A 15526-nucleotide genomic window follows, 5' to 3' on the forward strand; every position below is an offset into this window, starting at 1 on the left:
TTACATTATTAACGTGAAACTTATTTATGAACAAAGGTTTAGTCGATAAAACAATGATGATCTTTATTTACACATACAACAACAAACAAAAGGGGACATTATACCATTAGCCTTGTGATTACTCTTTAGACTAATTCATTCACTTACACAAACATAATGATAGAGCAATAAGAAAAATATAAAGTATCAAACAAATCAACTTTGACCAGAAACAGAAGGAAAAAAAAAAAAAAAAATCTTGAGGGCTGAAATTAAAGAAGCATGATTGATTTTCAACTAGGTTCAGAGTAACAAAGAAGTTACAAATCCATTGAGACTATGAAGACTTATTTATGAGATTTTTTTTTTAATCATTTTTTGTTTATCAGAAAAAAGGGGGGAGGTAACTATCAGAAAGAAGTATCCGAATACAAGAAGAGTTACAGAAAACTCTAAATCATTTTCCTCTACCTCAATGCACATACATACTATATAGATATATGCATTTAGCTCAATGCCCACCAAAGATAAAGAATTAAAAACATCTAATAATGACAAAGTCGAGTTGATTCGAGGAGCTAGCTAACCAGGCCGATTTCTCTTGTGAGTAGCTTTGGCATCGGATTTTAGAACACCGCTGGAATCACCTTCCGATGAAGCTTCCATGGATCTAGTTAGGGAATGAGAAAGATCAGAATAAAGGTCAACAACCCTCCTTATATTATTGTTAAGCTCCCTTATTAGGCCCACATTCCTGGAAAGGTTATCAGGAATCCTTGACTCATGATTTTGGTTGATCTGATTGATTAGCAATCTGTTCTGATCCAATATGCTCTGAACTTGCACAAAACTCTTCTGAAATGTCTGTAATACCTTACTGTCTACCTGTGTACCATTTCCTAGTCCTGAAAATGTGTCTCCTTCCATTTTTAGAATCCAACACTTTCCCAATCCACAGCAACTAATTCACTTGTCCTTCCTCCCCAACTGCCAAACAAGTTCGAAAATTTACTAACTTCATTAGGATCATTGACTAGTGTATTAAATCAAAGCCGAAAACAGAAACAACATAAATTCACAATCTTAACAAGGGGGAGTAGAATCCTACAACAATCTTTATCAAATCTTACTCATATCATCCTCGAAGTCAGAGTTTTGAATCGACAATTATGACATGAAATCACAATCTCCACAACAAAATTACTCATATCATCCTCGTAGTCAGAAGTTTCGAGTCCATGATTATGACATTCGAGTAAAATCACAATCTTAACAACAAATTTAACTCATACCAATATACTAATATAGTATACACTATCCTCATAGATAGGTTCAAATACATAATTACAACATACGAGGAAAATCACAATCTTAACAACAAATCTTACTCATACCAATATACCATTTCGTAGTCAGGGAAGTTTGAACCCATAATTACAGCATAAAATCACAATCTTAGCAACAAACCATAATCATATCATCTCATAATCAGAGGTCGAAATCCATAAAAACGGCAAACAATTGATTACACGCCAATTTTTTTTGTACCAAAGAGACAATTTGTACTAAAGATGAAATCATGACCTCCACAAATTGAATTGTCCCCTACAATCATAATTATTTAATTTTTCTGATTTCAGGTAAATTTGGATTATAGGTGAAAATTTTAACTGTTGTGGGAAAATGATAATAATTATAAATTCTTTTTGGGTATAATGAGATGTGAAAAGCAGATCCCATTTTCCATAAAAGGGAACCTTTTTCAAATGTACTCTGAAATACCCACCTAAAGTTTTCACAGTTTCAAAGAAAAATCTCTCTCTATCAAATCCCCTCATTATAATTTTCTTGTACGAATTTTGCACACAATTCCCAAACTACAATTATTAAAATTAAATAATTAAAATTAACCAATAATTCTGAATTCATACATATGAAGTAATACTGTTTATATCATTGAATTACATAATTAAGCAACCAGTAATTAAATTCTAAAATTTTGAATTTCAAAAAATTAGAAGAAGAAAAAAATGCCCAGAAAGAAAATACTCTGAATTGGACTCAAACTCAGAAATTAGTGTGAAACAACAGAAATTAAGAGGTACCCATCAAAGAGTAATTGAGAAGTGATTAAAAGGAACAAACCCCAGAAAATTTAATTAAAGATTAGATTTAAAAAGTGGCGTATTCAAATCTGAAAATTACTTAAGCTTACCGATTTAAAAAGTTTAAATAAATAATTAACAATTGGAAAGAAAAGTTAAGGAAATGAAAGAATAAAAGTAAAATTTAAATAATTTACCTGGCGAATGATTGAGTTTGATTTCTGGGAAAAAAGATTGAATATGAAAGTAATGATCTTGAATTGGTGTGAAATTGATCTTGAAATTCCTCAAAAATTGGGGGAAATTAGTGAGGAAGGAAGGAGGAGGAAGGACTCCCTTTGGCTGTTTATGGTTTAGTTTGTGTTTTTTATGTGTTCAGCTTCAGCCCAATTGTTAGATCCTACAAGCACATGTAAGATGAGCACTATTCTCTCTCCTTAAAACGACACCCCCTTTAGTATTAAACGCATTCTGCCAAAAACATTAAAAATTACTTTTATTTAAAAATACTCCAAAAAAACAGAGATTACATTCCCATAACCTTGCTGACATCAATAAAAACAGTTTCATTTTTGATATCTGTGGGCAGGGATAGTTACGGAGTTACAACAATGTTGACGGGATTTGATCTCTAATAATATAGGGTATTCATGGGGCAAGATAATCTGCGTATAGGGAGAGTTACGGAGTTTTATATAGTAGGCGGAGTTATAGTGGGCATTGATGTCAACGAGATTTAATCTCTAAAGTTGGATACGAGTATATGTGGATAGGGTAATCAATGGGTAGGGAGAGTTACGAAGTTATAGCGGGCATTGGGTCAACAAATTTGATCTCTCATGACGAATATCTGTGGGTTGAGAGAGTTACAGACGGGATTTAATCTCAAATGTTAGATATCAGTAATATCACTAAACGTGTATCATCTTCCCTTACAATTTAAAATAGCATGTTTTGCAATACAATACCGTAATTTAAATCATCTCAAGCTACGTATAAAATAAACATATTTAAAAATTATTAAAGCGAAATAAATCTAATAATATTTTACTTGACTACAATACGAAGCATTGATAAAAGCCATTAAAGCACAAGATTTCATTTGTATTGGAATCACTCAAAATTTCATAAACAAGGGGAATAGTACGTTATGTCATGTTACAATAGGTAAAGAAAATCTCAAAAGCTAAGGAAACATTGTCCTTTCATCCTTTGTCTTTGATTAATTTGGATTTTGTCTTGAGGGAATATGTATGCCTAAAATATCATGCATCCTTATCTTATCCATTTAAACAATCCATAAATTGATAAAAGAAAACAACACTCAACACTCTTTTATATATTTTGATTAATTTTTACGTAAAATAAACCAAATCTTCCTTGTAAAAAATAATGATTTTGATTTATTTATAAGATTGATTATAATTGCATAGTAATTGTTTGTAATAATTTAATTTACGATATTTTTTAATGCATAAATCCCTAATCAACTCACCTCAAAATTTGTATGAAAAAAGTCTTAATAAGTAAAAATCGATTATAATGAGTAAATTTCAATTGTTATCAGTGAAAAAAATTACTCCCTCCTTTTTATATTACTCGCAACAAAGGAATATATTATGTCTAATACCCCTTTGTTGCGAGTAATATGTAACGGAGGGAGTATAATAAATAAAAAAAACAACAATCTTACGCAACATAAAACGGAATTTTAATCTGCAACAATTAATTACTACATTTTTTTTCTTGTCTTAGAAAAATATTTCTTGAACTCATAATTTAATTTACTCATCTCTATTCACTTGATTTACCTCTTATATTTGAACTTAATAATTTTTAAAGTTTACTTTATTTGTAAATTGAACTTGAATTATTCTTTTCATTATTATTTGAACTTAGGGAAATTCTACATGGTGGCCTTAAGGTTTCCATTTTTCTACGTGGAAGACGAAGTTTTTTCCAACTCTCTAAAGTGGCCCCAAGGTTTTTGAAGAATTATGCATAGTGCCCATTTTTTGATTTTTTGGCTAACTTTTTTAGCTTTTGGTTAGCCATAAGTAAAAAATAAAAAATAAAAAATTTAAAAAAAAAAAGAAAAGAAAAAAACCACCGGCCAGTCACCCATGGTAGCCGGCGCGCCTAACCCCCTTCCCCACTGCCCCTAACGCCGGCGCGCCTAACACCCTTCCCCGACGGCGCCGGTGCGCCCAGAACCCACTCCCTCGGCGTCAGCCAGCCACCCCGACCTCCCTCCCTTCCCCTTCCCTAATTAATCCCGTAACCCCAACCCCCACCATTCGAAAACCCTTAAAAGAAGCCTGAAAAGTCCGGCTGCCCCTCCTCACACACACGAAACCCTAGCTTTGACCTTTTCGAGGTGTGGGGTAGGGGCGGCCGGACTTTTCCGGCCAATTTTTGGGGTTTTCGAAGGGTGGAGGTTAGGTCAGTGGGTTACGGGTTTGGCTTGTTCAGGGTCGTCGGGTTACGGTGGTTGGGGAAGGGAGGGTGGTCGAGGTGGCGCCAGCAGTGGGGTTTGGCTAGTGGCTAGGTGGGTGGGGGTTGGGGTTGTGAATGGTGGACGTGGTGGTGGGAGGGTGGTCGTGGGTTTGGGATTTTTTTTTATTATTTTAAAATATAATTTAATTATTTTTTAATTAAAAAAAAAAAAGGCTAACCATTTTAATTGTAAAGGTTAGTCAAAAACCTAAAAAAAGGGCACTATGCATAATTCTTCAAAACCTTAGGGCCACTTAAGAGAGTTGGAAAAAACTTCATCTTCCACGTAGAAAAACTAAAACCTTGAGGCCACCATGTAGAATTTCCCCTGAACTTATTTTACACAAACTTATCTTATCCAAATTTTTTTATCAATGTCGAGAGATTGAGGGATAGCTCAAGTGGTTAAAGCTCTCTAAACACCAAAAAAAAAAAAAAAAAAAAAAAAAAAAAAAAAAAAAAAAAAAAAAAACAATGTAGGAAATACATATACCATTAAACTTCTAATTACCAAATTAGGTAGATAGGCTTAGACTTCATGTTAGTGATGTTACGACTTTATCCAGAAAGGCAGAAAGTGTATGATATTGATCTGATATAAACATATAGAGGCACTTAAACTATCAATAATTTCCAAACAATTCCAAAACTTTAATTATCATCAACAAATATTACTACTATTACTTATCAAACAGCAGTATACCACGTTGAGTTGATATGTACATAATTACTTAAAAAAGATGATTCTAATCTATGGTCCGTTTAGGGGCGACAAATTTAGATTAATAGACTAATTAACAACTAGACACAGTATTTAAGTGATGTGAATATCTACCTGTCGTTAGCAAATTGCACAATTACAAGATTGATATTAATTAAGGCGAGTTTAAGGACGGTGGATAAGATTAATTAATATTTCTTTTATAAGAAACTCTCATCACAATTATTCCTACTACCACTATAAATGAATCAACTTTCTTCCATTAAGTTAACTTGCTAGTTTAAGGTTGGCTTGACATCTTATGGTGTTTTTTTCTTAATTATAAGAATTAAAAAGCATGATTTAAAGACTTAATTAAATATTAAAAATAATACACACCAAATTAGGGATGGTCCATGCTACATTGCTACAATAACCTAGTTAATTAGTTGGCGGATCTTAGTTTTGGACGTGAATGAGAATATAATTATTTTTTTCATCATATGATAAAGTTTTGATTTATATTATTATCTCCAATAAGTGCATGACACATGCTTTCGAATGAAGGTTCGGAGGATCTTTAGGTTCGGGTCCGAGCCTAAGAAGATTCTCCGAACCTAATAAAATTATATTTCTTAAAAAAATTTGTATTTTTTTAAATATATTGACACGAGGTGGGTCATGCGGCATCACGCTTCACGCCTCACAGAAAATATACACGCTAACTATTGTGATGAATGTCTTCTCGATGGCAACGAAAGACACAAGGTATAAGTATAAATAAAATAATTATAGGAAGATATGTTCAAATTTGTCTATGTTAGGCGTAAACCTAATATAGTAAGCTAGACTAGAGATTTGAAGGATGACCTAGTTAATTATAAAGGCTCAATCTATTTATTTAGGAAAATCAAATGGTCTTAGGTATATTAGATTACATATATTGTCGATGATGATATGATTTACTAACTAGTTACGTAATAATAGGGACAATTTAGGTACTCTTTAACAAGTAACAAGAGAATTGTGAAAAATAAACCAATTATTGATCGGGAATGGATAATTCTAAATTTATTGTATTTTTATTATTTATAGATATTGATTATATGATTAGGTAGTTATGAATCTTATGATGCACAACCTATTTGAAGTAAACATTATGAGTACTTGACATAGTATAGTGATCTAATTGCGTGTCGTGTTTACATAATTAGTTAAATACTACTTTGTATCATATTAAATATCACTCTATAGTGTATCATCGTCTTTAATATTATTATTAATATATATTCAAATTCACGTATATCTTTTTAATGAAATGTAAAGCAAGATTATATTAGTGTCTGTTCACTTCAGCTTAATTCCAGTTTAGTTCAACTCCAATCACTTCAGCTCCAATCGGTTCAGTTTGATTTGGTTCAGTTCAGTTCAGCTCCTAATTTTCTTCTCTCATAACATATTCATTTTAGCTCTATTCAGTTCACTTCAGTTTAGCTACAATCAATTCAGTTCAGCTCAATTCAGTATATGTGAGCAGACCCTTAGTTTTATATCTCTTGTAAGTAGTGACACTCTATATAGTTGTACCATCTCAAAAATATAATTGAGCTTTTCAACATATTATATTCTCAACAAAAATTAAAAAAAATAATAAGCTAACTCTTCCATCTTATTGATGGTAAAATTATTTTAATTAGTTTATCTGTTTACTTAATGAATTTCCTTAAGTCATTGGCTCAAATAACGTGTTGAAGAAATGTGTTGTAGGTACAGAGCAAGTATGTTTTTTTTTTTTTTTTTTGCCTTTTTTTTTTTGAGGAACAGAGCAAGTATGTTAATTTGGATAAAATCATAAATTTGTTTTGGATATCTTGTTGCATTAGCAATTGGGCTTTATTTTTCTATTTTTTTTCAATTGTAATGTTTTAGGCTTGGGCCAAGCCATCTGTGGCTATCTTGATTTATAGGGCCCAGGAAATCCATCACCTTCCTCAAAGCTCAAAATCAACAACAAACCCTCTCCTCCCATGCCCAAAGGTTCATCATCAATCATCTTGCATATATTGGGTAAAAAATTCATGCATACTCAGAAATTCCTATCCTTTTATTCTTCAAGTTACGAAATACAAATTCACCTTTTTCTCTATGTCTTAAAGTTCGCATTTTTTTACCAAACCAATATCTTTTAAGGAGTTTGAGTTATTACAGCTTCATCTCATATTTCAATTAAACTAACGTAGCACTTAAATTAGGACAAAGAGAGTATTTTTGCCGCACAAAACCCTATAAACCAATAACTAATTGTAACATGCACTTGGTCAGAAAAAAGATTTATACATATATTGTCCTGTGTAAAAATGTTCATCTACTACTCGTATTAAGCTATAATACAATCCAAATATTTGGTGTAATCAAATTTCGAATTTTTCAACCAAAGGTACAAGTTCCACCGTTGTTTCCTCTACCCTAGAATTACTACATTTGTTAGAGCTAATATTATTGGAAGGAACCAAAACATCATGTTGTGTTACATTTGGTACAAGAAAGATCAAAGTAAGTGTACCTAATCTCAAGCAATTCCTTACAAGAACTGCCAACCACAAATTACTAAAATTAGTTCTTGAAATATTGAAGAGATGAAGCACCAATCCTCCAATCATCTTAGAAGACAGGGAGCCTAAACTATCTATGCACATTAGAAGTGCGAAAAACGTTCCCTCAATGCCTAAAGGGCATAGCCTTGTACTCAAGACTACCATTGGCATCCATCTAATACGCGCTATTATGTGCGAAACAGTTTCCTCCACTATAATGAATAATGAATCAGGGATCCCAAGTGGTAAATTCCATCTTAGGATGAACATAAGATCCAACAGTCCAGATGCGGCGTAGAGGAGTTGAGCATAGAACAGGAGAGTTCTAAGAGGGAAATCTTTCAAGAACTTGTGGTAGATGAATACACCAACTATTGATCCCACGGCTCCAATTGCATACATCATTCCAATAAATTCCTACAAACAATAAAACAATAAAACAATAAACCAATATACATTGTCCAAAATAATAATTGGATGTTTCAAATGGGTCAATACATATAGATGCAGAGTACTTGAGGTTTTTGAGACATAAGCACATTGTTTAGAGAAAGGACATACCTTGGAGAACCCGGGACCGAGTTTAGGATCAGTATACCAGTAAAAATGGCCTTCATGAGTGCTATAACTGAGGGCCAAAGACAGAAACATGAAGAGTGATGGTTTCCAAACTTGTGGGAACTTTATTGTCTTGTACATATTCTTCATTGCGCTTCCTACTCTTTCTGCAACCTGTGTTTGTTTACATTTACATGATCAAAACCAGTTGATATGCAATAATAATATAGATACATAAGAATTGAACTAAGCCTTGTAAGATAATGTACAATAAGGCCTAGAAATGATATGTACCTTGTTAGAAGCATGAGTAGGGTTGGAAACTGATCTTAATTCATAAATAAGGAATCCTAAAACTAGAAATGAAGCTGGTGCGATTGTTAAAAGCCCGAGTGTTTCCTATAAATGAAACAAAGCCTTAAATTAGTCGCAAAATGATTTGGGGTCGGCTAACATAATGAATCATTATAAGGAACCATCCGAAATATTATAAAATTAAGTGGAGTGAAAAGAAGAAAAGAAACGAACCTGAGGTCCAAGCAAATGAACAAGAAATCCACTAATAAAAAACCCAAACAAGTCTCCAAAAGAGAGACAAACCCCACGAAGAGATTGCAATTCCGGAGCTAACTCTTTGACCTCAATACTATGCTTAGCAATACAAGCATCAATCGTTGCAGTTGCGATAGCCATCCCACAAACAACTCCAATGAAACAAACAAGAGCCAGGCTAACAGGCAATGTGGAGATCATTGTCACGAGTATCGCCGATAAAGCTCCAATGACACCGGCGGCAACAAAATAAGGCCTCCGGTGATACCCTTTTATTGGGAAAACATCACTCAAGAGGCCCCAAAGGGGTCTTAACATCCATGGAATGAAGTAAAGACCGGCATAGAGTTGAGCCGAGGAAGGGTTGATCCTTTGGACGTCTTTCCAGTAGTAGTCAGTCACGACACGAAAGTAGGACTCGATGAAGCCGAGGTTGAGGCCATAGACAATGATGCCAGTGATAAGGGTGGGATGGGAAGCGGAGGACATCATTTTGAGCCATTCAAGAGGTTGCAAGAAATTATATGAGGATGTTTTTCGGTTTTTGTGATTTGCAATATTTATGGGGTTTGATTGTGGTGGTGGAATCATGAAGTCTGTTTCAACAGAGCTCATGATCGATGTGGGATTATTGAAGGATTCAAACCAAAGGAGTTATCGAGGAAATGGAGAAATAGAATGAGGTTGGTTGACTTTGAAAGTTTTAAGATTTGAAGAGGTGCATTTTTAGCTTGTACTACTTTATGTAACATGGAAGTTAATAAAATAATTAAAGGTATGTAACAGTTAATAAACCTTATTTATTTTGGAATTTTTTTATTAGTACTAGTTACCTTGGGTAAAGAGTGCAAGAGGCAATAGATTATAATTATCTATTAATCTATCTTAAATAAATTGTACTATTGCATAAGAAATTGGTACTTGATAACAAACGGAAAAAAAAGTAATGGTTTGTGTAACAGTTAGGATATTGTTAATAACAAAAGTGATGTCTAAAACTCTGCGAATTAGATGCTAACTGATTCACCTCTATGATACTCTTTGCTATACAAGCATCAATCGTGTTGCAGTTATCCTACCCTTTGCTATACAAGCATTAATAGTGTCGCAGTTGCAATGGCCATTCCACCTGCAACACCAGTACAAGAGCCAACCTTCGGAACAAGTGTAACAACAACTACAGCAAATGCCAATAACACCGGCAGCAACTTAATAAGGTGTCAATGATATCCCATGATAAGGAAACTCCTATCCATTTTGTTTATCAAGTTCAACACATTGAGCATAAGGAAATTTATTTCTCAAAGAAAACATATTACGGGATACAATCTACATCTTTTTCTCTTAGTCATACAGTTTGCATCCTATCAAATTCACTCTAACAAACTTATAGGCAAGTCGGCTTAAAATTGTAAAATTCATGTCATTGTAAGTATGCACAAGTTCAACACTTAGAGCATGAGGAAATTTACATCTCCACATAAATTAATGTTACGAATGAGATACAAAAATACACGTTTTTTTCTAAGACATAAAAACTAATAAAGCTAGTTAGGCTAACCAAATGAGCGACCTCAAAAACTGTTAGTTTGCTTAAGATCGTAAAACTCGTGCCACATTTAAGTATGGTTTTCATTTCTAACTGGCATATTGTTGGGGTTAGCACTGTCAAAACGGTTTGACAGTTCGGTTTCGGTTCGGTATTTAATCGGGTCGGTTTGGAATCGGTTTAATTATCTCACGGGTCGGTTTTGGTTCGGTTTAAATAGTTATCGGTTCGATTCGGTTTCGGTTTATTCTTAAGCGGTTTTAATTCGGTTCGGGTTGTAAACAGTCCGGGTAGTAAACGGTTCGGTGCAGACGGGTTGCGGTTTGTTAACGGTGCGGTGTAAACGGTTTATCCTGGTTTAAACAGTTTCGGGTTGGAAACGGTTTCGGGTTAGAAACAGTTCGGTTCTTTTTTGGTTCAGTTTATAACTGGTTTGGTTCTTTTTCGGTTCAGTTTTAACTGGTTCGGTTATTTTTCGGTTCAGTTTATAACTGGTTCGGTTCTTCGATGGTTTAAGTGTTTAACCACTTTAACGTTATTCATATCGGTTCCATTTCAAGTTTACTAAATTACGGTTCGGGTCGGTTTCGGTTTCAAAAAATAAATTGTTTATCGAGTTGTTTGGATTCGGGCAGTTAAATGGTTTTGGTTTGAAATTTGATAGTACTTGCTAACCTTTTACGTTCACAAGTTTTATATAAAGTCGGCAAGTCGCGAATCATTTCATATTTAGACATCATATTATAAACAAATTCTCATTGATTTTATAAATACATATTATGTTCTGTTTCAAGTTTAGTCATACGTAGTGATCTTACTAGTTTATTACGAAGTAGATTATAAGAGTTAGTGTATTAATGTATTTTTGTTTTACAATTAGGTTATTATATGCTTCTTATTTAATCATTTAATCCATTTAATTATATTCTCGTCAAAAAATAAAAATAAAAAATCCATTTAATTATATAAAAAGTTTGTAAACGGTTCGATTTAGAAGCGGTTTGGTTCATAAACGGTTCGGTTTATAACCAGTTCGGTTTACAATCAGTTCGGTTTTTAAATGGTTCGGTGTAAACGGGTAGCAGTTTGCTAACGGTTCGGTGTAAGCGGTTTTTTTGCCAGTTTAAACGGTTTCAAGTTGGAACCGGTTTCGGGTTAGATACGGTTCAGTTCTTTTTCGGTTCGGTTTTCTTTCAGTTAGGTTTGTTAACGGGTTCGGTTCTTATACTGTTTAACATTATTCGGGTCGATTCGGTTTCAGGTTTACTAACATACGGTTCGGGTCGATTTTCGGTTTCAAAAAAATCGGTTTTTAATCGGTTCGGTTCTCATTTGGGTCGGTCGGTTTCGGGCAGTTAAACGGTTTCGGTCTGAAATTTGACAGCAATAGTTGGGGTGTATCAACTATCAACACATGAAGTTTGGTTCAAAATTTCACTCTCAGAATGATTATTAAATAAATTGATCAAACCAAGAACTACAATTTCCATTATATCCAAGATTAATCAATTAATCAACAGTTCATGAATGAATTGCAGAGTTTATAGATTATTCCAAAACATGCTTACATATCGATTGACAAACCAACAACCATAATCATGATTTAATGTAATTTTTACGAAATACCAATGAAACTGAAATTCACACACATATACATAAATACATCATTTCCCACACTCAACATTCAAACTCTATGAAGTATGTAACACATGAAAAAAGAATTGATAATGGCAAAAATCAGCCCAAAACAACAATATCAATCAAAGAATATAATGAAAAAAAAATGAAATCATAAAATCAATAATATCTAGTACTAAAAACAGTGCTCTTCCTCAAAACACTACTATTACCACTCTTCTTTCCAACCTTATTCTCACCATTAATAGCATTAGCAGAAGCAATTGACAAACCCTTCAATTCATCAATACTAGCATAACTCTTTCTTCCCATACTCATCAACTTCCCACTACTCTGTTTTTCCCCTGAATTCACAGATTTACTCCCAACACCTCCCAATTTACCCCCACTTCCCATCATTTTCTCCCTTTTCGACATCGATGGCGGAGGCGTTGCGCTCTTCTCAAACCTCGGAATCCGATTCTCTTTCCTTAATGCAGAAGAAAAATCAGGCACTGATTGAGCCAAAACAGAGTACCCCTGTTTTTTACTGTTACTCTGTAAATTCCCCTGAAATCTTACATTTTTCTTTGCTGGTGAAAATTCTGATCTGGGTATCTCTAAAAGCTGTTCTTCTTCCTTGATTTTCTTACTTTTACCGAGAAGATTCCCCTGAAATCTTACACTCTTCTTTGCTGGTGAAAATTCTGACCTGGGTATCATCTCCAGAAATTGTTCATCTTCCTCAATTTTTTTACAGTTACCCAACAAATTCCCCTGAAATCTGACGTTATTTTTCTTCGCTGGTGAGAATTCTGACCTGGGTATTTCCAGAAATTGTTCATCTTCCTCAATTTTTGTACAATTACCCAGTAAATTCCCCTGAAACCTGACTTCATTTTTCTTTTCTGGTGAAGAATCTGATCTGGGTATCTCCAAAAACTGCTGATCTTCCTCAAATTTGAGTCTTTTTGATCGGAGATTTGATTCTCTGAGTTGAGCGTAGGCGTTGTATCTGGGCCCTCGCTCCATGAAGTAAGGATCAGTGATTAATTGAAAAGAATTATTGCTTGGATCAGAATAATGAGAAAGAAGTAGGGTTTTTGGATCAAGGGTTAATGTTTCTGCCATTGATCGATCTAACGTTTGAGTAAATTTGCTCTGTTTTTCCTGGGTTTGTAAAAATGTTATTTTTCCTTTCTAACGGTCGAATTTTGACAAAGAGAGAGAAAAGAGAGGAGAGAGAAAGTAGTGTATTTTTTGGGTAATGGTGTGTTTGGGAGAAAGATTGTTTTTTTAATCAAAGGAGATTTGGTTATTCTAACGTTCTGATTTTGTGATTGGGACCTTGATTTAGGGTAAAAAATGAGTAGATGAATGATCGGTGCAATTTCAGCCGTTGGATTTGAAGAAAGTCTAAGAGCCGTTTTGTTGATTAAGGGTTGTGATTTTATTGCGAAATTGGATTCTGGCATGGCGAGGAAATTGATCATGGTTTCTGCCACGTGGTTACTTTCTAGGGCTTTTCTACGTCTTTCCCGTATTAAAGTTTATTTACGGTATTTTGTTGTAAGAAAAAATATACGGTACTTTATACATCGTATATGGGAAACTAATACCATATACTCCGTATTATATACAGTATTTTTATGAAGGTAAGAAAAATAATCATTAGAAAGTTATATTCACGAGAAGAATTCCTAATGTATCAAAAGAGAATAGGAAACAAGAATACAAATTAGAGTTAATTTGTCTCTCAATAGATGTGATGAATACTTTAATTGTGAAATTGAGTGAGGAGAGAACTGACAGGCTAAAGTCGTATCACCTAATCAAAAATAATTACCTAAGTCCACTAGCTTATGCAGATAGGGAAGTAGGGTCGAATCCACAGGGAAACTAGTCTTTCTACTCCTAATTAATTAATATAGTCTAAATTATTAAAGTAACCAATATTTGTTGTGATTATAAACTATACTACGAAGATTATGAGTAAAGAGAATAATTAAGGAAGAAATCAATAATAATAAAGCCTAGGGCATAGGTTCACTAATAAACAATATTCCGGGGTAAAACACAATAATCAATCATCAATGCATTAATTAATCAGATTATAAAGGGCTTTCGCTACGTATTACAATCACAGAATTAATTTACCGGTATTAAATCTCATCTCTCGAATCTCGACCTAACCATTTATAAATTAATCCGCCTATTGAAACAAAGCCTAAACATCAATTCTCATCTCTCGAATCTCGAATCAATATTGCTAAACTCATACAATTAAACCTGGACAAATCTAATTGCATAGCATTTAAACAATCAATAGGAAATCAATTAAGCATTAATGATCAACAATCATAAAATTACCCTTTCATATTATTTATTAGATCCCCATAAACCCTAGAAGGAAAACTACTCAGACATAATTAAAACTAAGCAAAACATAATAATTAAACAAGACATGAAGAAATTGAAAGAAGAAAATACTGAGATTAATTAAGAGAGAAATCGTACCAAGACGGCGGAATTACAATTGAATTAAGGAACAAGAGAGAATAAAAGTCTAGAGAGAGAAAGTCTAAGTAGAGAGAAGGAGAATAAAAACTAGAGTAAGAGAGTAATGAAGAAGTATCTAATCTTGCCTAATAAAATTACATTAATACTAAGCAAGAAGATCTCCGCTCAACAAAAGCAAAACGGAAAACTAAACTCCCTAAAACCAACACGCGCCCGGTCGGGCAGTGGCTCGCCCGACCGGGCCCGCCTTCTTTTCCTCAAATTCCTTCTCGCGCCCGGCCGGGCGCGTGCTCCGGGCGCGGGCCTCCTCAAACGCTGCTCCGCCCCGCCCGGCCGGGCGCGCCTTCGGGCGCCCCTATTGTGGTTTGGGCGAGGCTTTTGGGCCTCGAATCTCATCCTTTGGGCCTCCGAACTGAGCCCTTAGTCACCGATTGATACCTCCGATCGGTCTTGGGCTATTGAACGTGGTCGCGGTCTTCCAATACTTGTAGATGCTCCTTGAAAAACCCGGGAAAATGCTCCAAGTACGCAAATTCCTACAAAACTCAAGCAAAACTACCAAAGCACTGGAAAACACAAATTAGTAATAAAAGTGGCTCGTAGGAGCCAAAAACACTACTAATTACGACCAAGGGACGGGGATAAATATACATAGTTTTACTAAGGGACTGCCTAAACGTCTTTTATTGAGTTGATGATTAAAATGTTATCACCTTCAATTTAAATGTGATAGCAGAACTCCTTTATGATGAGTTGTTGAATCTATTATGAATACTTTAGTGTTCCTGAGGTTGAACGGAGACGCCTTAATGAGGATTCCGCTACTGTCTATGATGAAAACTCCAACTGTGAACTT

General features: G+C 34.2%; 2 protein-coding genes and 1 pseudogene across 3 annotated transcripts; all 3 read right to left on the reverse strand.

Annotated features, from left to right (window-relative positions):
* Positions 1-288: 288 nt before the first annotated feature.
* LOC145595366 (protein ELF4-LIKE 4 pseudogene) lies at positions 289-2469 on the reverse strand (annotated as a pseudogene). Its single transcript, XR_014102940.1, has 2 exons — positions 2282-2469; positions 289-966 (listed from the first exon to the last, which is right to left on the reverse strand). The product of XR_014102940.1 is annotated as a protein ELF4-LIKE 4 pseudogene (transcript).
* A 5222-nt stretch (positions 2470-7691) lies between these two features.
* LOC145593845 (putative folate-biopterin transporter 6) lies at positions 7692-9599 on the reverse strand. Its single transcript, XM_081650214.1, has 4 exons — positions 8961-9599; positions 8727-8831; positions 8436-8606; positions 7692-8291 (listed from the first exon to the last, which is right to left on the reverse strand). The coding sequence occupies exons 1-4, from the start codon at positions 9597-9599 to the stop codon at positions 7692-7694; spliced, it is 1515 nt and encodes a 504-aa protein (XP_081506340.1).
* Positions 9600-12102: 2503 nt separating this feature from the next.
* LOC145595617 (uncharacterized) lies at positions 12103-13397 on the reverse strand. Its single transcript, XM_081652034.1, has one exon. The coding sequence runs from the start codon at positions 13279-13281 to the stop codon at positions 12331-12333; it is 951 nt and encodes a 316-aa protein (XP_081508160.1). The 5' UTR covers positions 13282-13397; the 3' UTR covers positions 12103-12330.
* Positions 13398-15526: the final 2129 nt, after the last annotated feature.

The sequence above is a fragment of the Chenopodium album genome, chromosome 19, assembly GCF_948465745.1.
Source record: "Chenopodium album chromosome 19, dcCheAlbu1.1, whole genome shotgun sequence".
NCBI lineage: Eukaryota > Viridiplantae > Streptophyta > Magnoliopsida > Caryophyllales > Amaranthaceae > Chenopodium > Chenopodium album.